The 7775-nt window shown below is 38.8% G+C and overlaps 1 protein-coding gene across 1 annotated transcript; it reads right to left on the reverse strand.

The window, feature by feature from the left end:
• Positions 1–3412: 3412 nt before the first annotated feature.
• LOC117490184 lies at positions 3413–4925 on the reverse strand (the record flags this gene model as incomplete). The annotated part of the gene is made up of 4 exons (XM_034139801.1): positions 4868–4925; positions 4453–4758; positions 3660–3965; positions 3413–3498 (listed from the first exon to the last, which is right to left on the reverse strand). Coding segments are annotated over exons 1-4 (741 nt in total), but the record flags the coding sequence as incomplete, so codon positions are not given.
• Between the last annotated feature and the right edge of the window lie 2850 nt (positions 4926–7775).

Genomic DNA, 7775 nt, shown 5'->3' on the forward strand with positions numbered 1-7775 from the left:
GTTCACCTGGTGCCCCTGTGTTTTCTCCTCCCTCCTCACCTGTGTCTTGTTTGTGTGATTGGTCTTGTGTGTATTTTAGTTCTGGTTTTTCTGTCTGTCATTGTTGGTTCCTTGTTTGTATTTGACTGTGTGTCACAGGGTAGTGTTCTATTGTCTACTTTGTACCTTGGGTTAAAGGATTATTCTTGGAAATCTGCATTTGGGTTCTGCCTGCTTCACTCAACCCTGACAGTAATAGGACATGGAATTCTCTTAGCTACTTCGCTTTGGTAGCTTTTCTTTTGTCACTGTTTTTTAATCTAAATGTATAAAGGATGTGTAAAGAGACATTTTAGATAGATGCAAATTAGGCAATATATAGAAATATAACTTAGGTAAGACATTGATCCTTACAAATTACAGGGGCTTTTTGCTAATGTTAAGGTAACTGAATGTTAACATTTTATGTTTTCTAAGCATGCATAATTAATCTACCTGTGTCTTGAATAATGAAAAATATACAGTAACATTAACCTCCATATAGGCTTACTACATTTAAAAAATATGTTTTTATTAACTGTGAAGAATGTTGTTGTTACTCAGCAGTTTCTTTGGTCACTTTAATTAAACAGCCAGTGGATGTCACTCTAACCCGTAGCCTCCAAAATGGCAGATTTGTTGTTGATGACACATTTATATTACCTGTCAAGGAGTAAGTAGAGATACTGCTCCCACTAAGGTACTGGTGAGTACATAAAAGTTACCCAGCAATTGAATGATTCAGATATGTGTCTTTGTACGCTGGAAGATAGCAATAGTTGCCTCTACCAAAATCAAATGGGATTTTGAACTATGGCAGAAAAAAAGGATGAAACTTAAACATTTTGTTCAGCAAGAAAATCTTCACAAAGGATCACAACTTTAAAAATGTTTAAGTATACATATAATTGTCAGCAGTTAAGCGCTAACGTTAGGCTATAAAAGAGGCGGCTGTGGCTCAGGAGGTAGAGTGGTCGTCCTCTGATCAGAGTTTGGTGGTTTTCCTGCCCAGCAGTCAACATGTCTAGAAAGACTAGAAAACCACTATTTACATCTTTAAACAAAATACACCAAGCTCATCTAACTGCTAAAGGCAGACTTCAGCATGCTGCAGTTTAATGAGTCTCAGTTAGCGCTTTGTTAGCGACTACCTTTTTTAAGATACGTAACTTCTTAACTTGGGATCCTCAGCCTTTTTTGAAGTATTCTAATTTTACAGAGCAATGATGTTGCTTCTAACAAGTGAAATCATATGCTTTGTACCGTCTACTTTTTTTCTTTGTGTGCACAGCACTGCCTGCATTTGGCAAGCTGACAGAAACAGATTGACATGCATTCACAGTCACTACTGACAGACAAATGATGCATGGAAACTTAGGGACTGTTGTGGTTTGGCTTCAAACTGAGGTGTCAACAGAGAGGGGCACTTCTGCCTTTCTCACTCTCTGTTTTAGCCTCAGGAAACTCGGCATGCACTGCTGATTTTAAAAGTGAAAGTGGAATAATAAAACATTTCAGTAAAGGGTAAAGTCATGACATGACCGTCTTTTTGTCAAGTGCAGGACTTAAGTTTGCCAGATAATCAACAAAAATCTGTCTGAAAGCTTTACAACAATCTGCTCCACTGCGCAATACATGCTGCACTTATAGCAGAGTAGTTTGGTAGATGCATAAGAGTAGATGGTTGCCTCTTTCTCTTGGTACTTTTACTGAGCACATTGAAAACTAATTAGCAGTTTCTTGCAACTTCCCCCTCACTACATATCGTTTTGAACCCAATAGTCAGGTGTGTTCTGAGAAAACAGCGTTGGGCCTGTCTGTCAGTGTAGCTGTTGCATGTGGCTTTGCTTGTTCTCACACCAGACATGAAAGGGCTTTACAAAGTGATGAGAGGCTAGAAGGACGGAGGTTTTCAGTTGCCCCCCGCCATTTTTCATGCTGTACATTTTTTTAGACATGTTTTATAAAGTTGTGGTGGCTAAAACACGGACATGAAATGGGTCAGTTGCAGTTCATGTGTAGTATATTAGCAGCTGAGCCACTGCCCTGCCATGTATTTATTTTGTCACTATTTGTTATGTACCAAATTTCACTGCAATCCCTAGTGTAGTGATTTCACACAACACAAACATCTTCGACGTACCGATGCACTAGATAAACATTGGGGTATCAAAAAAACTGACTAGGATACATCCTATGGAAACATTTGTCCAGATATTTCACTCTGGATCAATGTGTGGTCTGACCGGCAGACCCTTGCCCCAATTGTGGCTGAAATACACGTTTCATATATACATAACTAACAGCATGGGTTAATGTTGATGGTCAAATTAGTGACGTGTATTTTAAGAATTATTTGTGAATAGCTTTACCGTATTTATGCCTCAGACTTTGCGCAACATCTAATCCAACAGTTACACACATATTTAGGTGTAGAATATCTCCATTAAAGCTATAACAATTTGCGTCATGTAACCAATGTACTTTTATTAATAAAAAAAAGGTTATACAAGCAGATTGGACATCATTTCAAAATGATATATATATTTTTTTCCAGGTTATAACATTTCTCCAATTTCTGAAAGGGAAGCAACATATTTACAACATTGTAAGTGTGATGGAAACTTCTGAAGCAATGGAGACGAAACTCAGAGAGACACTGGGTGAGCTGGAACTTTGATGGCAAACACTGATGGTTTATTATGGAGTTACGGTCGGAGAACTGACAAGACATGTGCTGCCGCCATGAGGTGACACAGCGGTTGCCAAACCAATTCTGAAGATCTCTACCCCAGACCCATGTATTTAGCTGGTTCTGAGAGAATAATCAATATTGTGCATAACAAGATAAAACAGGCAAAGCACTAATACACCTCTAGCAGCAACGCCAACAGGCAGGAATAGGGAGACAACACACTGAGAGCACAGCAGCCCAAGGTTGCAGGCCTGTGCTCAGTGAGGGCAGTACAAACTGACTGGGTCAAAGGTATCGGCCTACAGTAGGAACATATTTCCCCAACAGTAAGCTTTAATCAGAAAGTCCAGTATATTGTTAGTCCATCACTGAATACATGACATCGGTGGAGATCATCTCTCCCTCTTCTGATTTTTTATTCTTCCTGTCTGGTCTGCCAGTTTTCCTCTTGGTGAAGGTTGGTGCAGAATACATTCTTGAGTCCTCCTCTCTCTGCACAAACGTATGGAAACATTTTTGAGGTGGCAAAAGTTATGATTTACATGTAGAAAATAAAAAAAATTGCAGCTTTTTTCAGTCACATCTTCTCTTTTTGACCGTACCTGCTGCCTCTGCTGATCACCGCTGGCTGGTACGGGATTTGTTTGCAGAAAAACAGAAGCTGTATTATGAAATAAAATACATTTGATGACATATGATGTAGGCGATAACAATCACACATATAGCCAAAGCAGCACCTAACAGAGAGATGATGGTATTGTTCTGCTGCTGATTCAACATGAAGTCTGATGACACAATGTGGGGAAAAAAGAAGATAATGAACATTAACATTTGGCATGTGTGAAATTAAGAGGAATTTCTAAGTGATTATGTTATGGACCATTACTTGACCTTAATCAATCTCATATGCTACATTACTAATTCAAGTTAAATATGATACAGTTACCTGTAGTGTTGAGTTCTGATCCATTTCCAGAAATGATGTCCTCACATGTGGCCACATCGCAGTCACATGTCTTGTAGAAGCTGTAGACACATTTCTTTTTTGAGGGTCCACCTGGTTCCTTTTCATGTACTTCAACACCGTTTCCTCGAGTATTATTAAAACTTTGATTAAAAGCCTTGAAACAGCACAGATGTTGTTCCTCTGGTCGTGTTTTGTTCTCGAAGTCGGAGAGAATTGAACACTGCAGAGTCACAGAGTCTCCAGGACGGACTGGATCAGTTGGAGAAACTGCAGTGATTTCAGGTTCTGGGAAAATTTCATTTAGATAGAAATACGATCATTTTTAAAACAAAGCTGCAATCAGTATTAGGTAAATAAATTGGCATTCAAGTATATGTATTATTACTTCATAATTATACTGTCTCAAATAAAAGTTCCTTGAGTGAGATTACAAGTATCTCATTAAAGATACTTCCTTAGTTGCAATTTATTGTTTCACTGGCTCTCTTATGTCTTGCTGTCATTCAATCAGTGTCGTCAATTTGAGCTCGAGTTAACATAAAGATTAATTATAGTTAAATAAGTAATAGTAGTTCAAAAAGTGTGTACCAATGTTGCAGAATAGAAGTGCATACATTTCTTTGCAAATCTACTTAAGAGTAAAAATGATACTGACAATAAACCATTTTTACATTCTTGTTGTTTATATGGAAAAAGAAACTCAAGTACATGAAACAGGAATTGTAATGCGTTACTAACTAACTGGCTGTAATGAAATAAGACGTGTATTTACCTTTAACTCTTAGGTCAGTTTGTGTCAGGAATCTGATGTTCTGTTGGCTTATTTGAATACAGTAGTAGACCGCAGCATCACTTAGCTTTGCTTCTTTAATATGTAGAACAAATAGTTCACGCTCTTCTGTAGCTGTGATGCGATCATTACTCTTAAGGCTAAATGTCTTTCTTAAGACTTCAGGAAAGTCTCCAGAATCAATCCTGATCCAAAACAAGCTTCCCGAAGACTTGCGGGGACATGTCAGCTCCACAGAAACTCCAACACCAACAGTCTTTGTCTCAAAGTTTGGTTTTTTTGTGCATCCTGAAAATACATTTTACATTAAGACAGAGAAAAAATGAGCTCTCTCAATTATTGTAAAAACATGGACACACACATCTGAAAATCAATAGGACATTTTACATGTACTTACGTCCCACTCCTAGCATCAGCAGTAAATAAAATACGATCCTCATTTTATGTTTATTCCACTTGAGACTGGTGCAATTTTGACACGCATTAAAAATGATTCACTATAGTTTGTATTTGTTGCGTGGCCTTATCACCAGAAATCCTCAACTAGATAGCAAGCAGTAATATGTTTATGATTCATGGGCTGTAACATTTTTTAATGCGATATTTTAAGATTTTGCAAATGTTTCCACACTCAAATCGAAAAATGTGCATAATAAACAGGTTGACTGAAAGGCACATAGTCCTCAGATACACAGCTGATATTAAAAATGGAATCATAACAATAGGACTTAAATTGATCAGTTTGATTAATCTACATTTAGAAAGTATTTGTTACACTATTACACCAAAAATAGAGAAGCTGTCTTATGCAGAATATAATGGACTCCTAGTGATAACCTGCCCACTCTGCCTTTCAGTCACCTGTTGCAAACATAGCAGACAGAGGAGATCTCTTACCTTATTGCAAGGGTGCCGGAAGCGGGGGTACCAGGGGGCCATTGGCCCCCCCACTTTTCAGCCCTGCCCCACATTTTCGCAGCGGCGGATGCCGTGGAACACTGTACAAATCCCGTTTCAATAATTCCCCTCTACTCTAAAGTCGCATCTAAAACGCGATCTGATATAGCTGTGTATATTTTGTTATGTTTGATTGTTATATTCAATCTCATTAGCTACAGGCATTTTTTAAGCTTGTAAAGCTCTCACTCGCCACTCTGCTGTTCCACAGTGCCGCTTCCCCTCCCTCTGCTGAAATTATGAATGTAAGGCGTATAGTAATCATAGATAACACGGCAGGGTCCGTTACAGTTTGTTTTTATCTGATTTCAAATAAACAAAGTCTTGGCTTTCAGAATATTAAACTTGTTTTGGCAAATTCAGATGATAAATACAACTTTGAAGCTTGTAACGGCATAATTACAAGCAACGGAGTAACTTTACGTCACTGCAGGCATAACAGCAGCCGGTGTTTCTCGTGAGTGTTTTCCCCGGGAAACAAACACAATACACACAAACGCAAAAATACACAAACACACACGTATATACACACACACACTCGCGGGCTTCCCCTATCTTCCCTTCGTACTATTTTGATCATTTGCTCCGCTAATAATCAATCAGATCGATCCAGAGAAGAGGAAACTTTAAAGGCCTTTTTCTCAAAATGATGACTCTGTAACAGTCATTATATAATGTGACATATTTTGCTTAATATTTGAAGTAGCCTACAACAACAATCCTGATATCATTAGAAAGCTATGAATCTCCTCTTTCCAACAGTGTATACAACTCAAAATGTGTCTTCGGGTCAATGCGACTGATTTCGATGGAGCAGGTCACTTTGCATTAGGTAAAATAAAGCAGGCAGACATAACAGGAAGACTATGTACATTTTAACCCAATCAAATAGGACATTGTCACACCATTCAAATGTTGTAAATTACAACCAATAAAAAAGCTTAGATTTGTTTATTCGTTACGTTGTTTACTTTATTTGTCACGTTGTTCTGTGTGTGTCAGCCGTTAACCTAGATAGAAAAAATATATACACTTGCAAACACGTCAGAAGAACCAGCGCAGAAGAAAACTATACAGTCAATCTAAACTTAAATTAACAACTGGAAGGTCACATCCCTGACATCCACGTCACCGGAGCCTGGACCTTCATCAATCATAGAACCAGCGAAGCCAGATAAACCCAAAAGCAGCAGCTCTGCGGCCGCAGAGACTGTCAAAACCGCCGCCACCGCCGTCGTTGAACCGAAACAGGCTGGTTCCGACTGCATGGAGGTTTGTTGTCGGGACATTGAGACGGGTAAAGCTGCAGCTAACTGACCGCTAGATTATTTGGGCAAAGAGAAAGGTACTTCAACGCAGAATGGTACAAAAACAGAGAGTGGTTAATTCTTTGCAAAACCACTAAACGGGCCTTCTGTGAAATATGCAGATTTGCTGCTGTCAAACGGCTTGTAACTTTCTCAAAATGTGGAAATGATAGCTTTGTTAATATCGGAGTTAATAACTGGAAAAAGTGCCCAAGCCTCCTGGACAGCCACGAAAAGTCTCATTTCCACAGAGAGTGTATTAAAAAAAAGTGCGCTTTCTTCAGTCAAACACCAGTCAACATACAGCTTGTCAAACAACAGCGTATTGAGCAGGAAAAAAGAAGAGATGGAATGATGGAGCAACTGCGCAATTTCCAAAAGAACTCGTAGCTGAGAAAAACCCCACTCTGAAGAGCTTCATGCTCACCGGGAAATATGCATCATGAGACAATTAATGAACTTATAAATCTAATGTATCGGGAGTCTCTCACCACTATATTAACTGAAATTTAAAAGCAATGCAAAACATGCAGTTATTGTGCTTCCAGCAAACATCCACTGATAAACTGCAATGTTAACAACCTCATGATAACCTCATATGTTTTTAACTTAGGGTCTACCATGTGTTTAGTCTAGAAAAAGGTAAATGTGTGCATTTTATTATAAAGTTGTGTATATTTACAGACTGTTGCAAAAACTAAGAAACTTATAAACATCAGGTTTAAAACTAAAAGAGCTTTACAAAAAAGTAACACAATTAGAGATGTTTGGAGTTTTATTTTAGTTATTAATTTACATTTTTTGTCAAAGAGATGCTGATTTGATACCGTTGATACAGTTACGGCATTTCCTGTTTCTGCCGGAGAGAGGGGAGTTTGTCCCAAAGCTTGCCGCTGTATCTACTCCCTCCATCTGACAGGAGGGAGCCTCATATGTCACTCCACGGAGTTCACTCCGTCACGGAGGGGGAGCGTGTAGGGGTAGGGTGTAGGGCGTGGTTTGGGATTGGGCCATACACACGCACTTTTTTGGCCCCCCCAC

The sequence above is a fragment of the Trematomus bernacchii genome, unplaced genomic scaffold (genome assembly GCF_902827165.1).
Source record: "Trematomus bernacchii unplaced genomic scaffold, fTreBer1.1, whole genome shotgun sequence".
Lineage (NCBI taxonomy): Eukaryota > Metazoa > Chordata > Actinopteri > Perciformes > Nototheniidae > Trematomus > Trematomus bernacchii.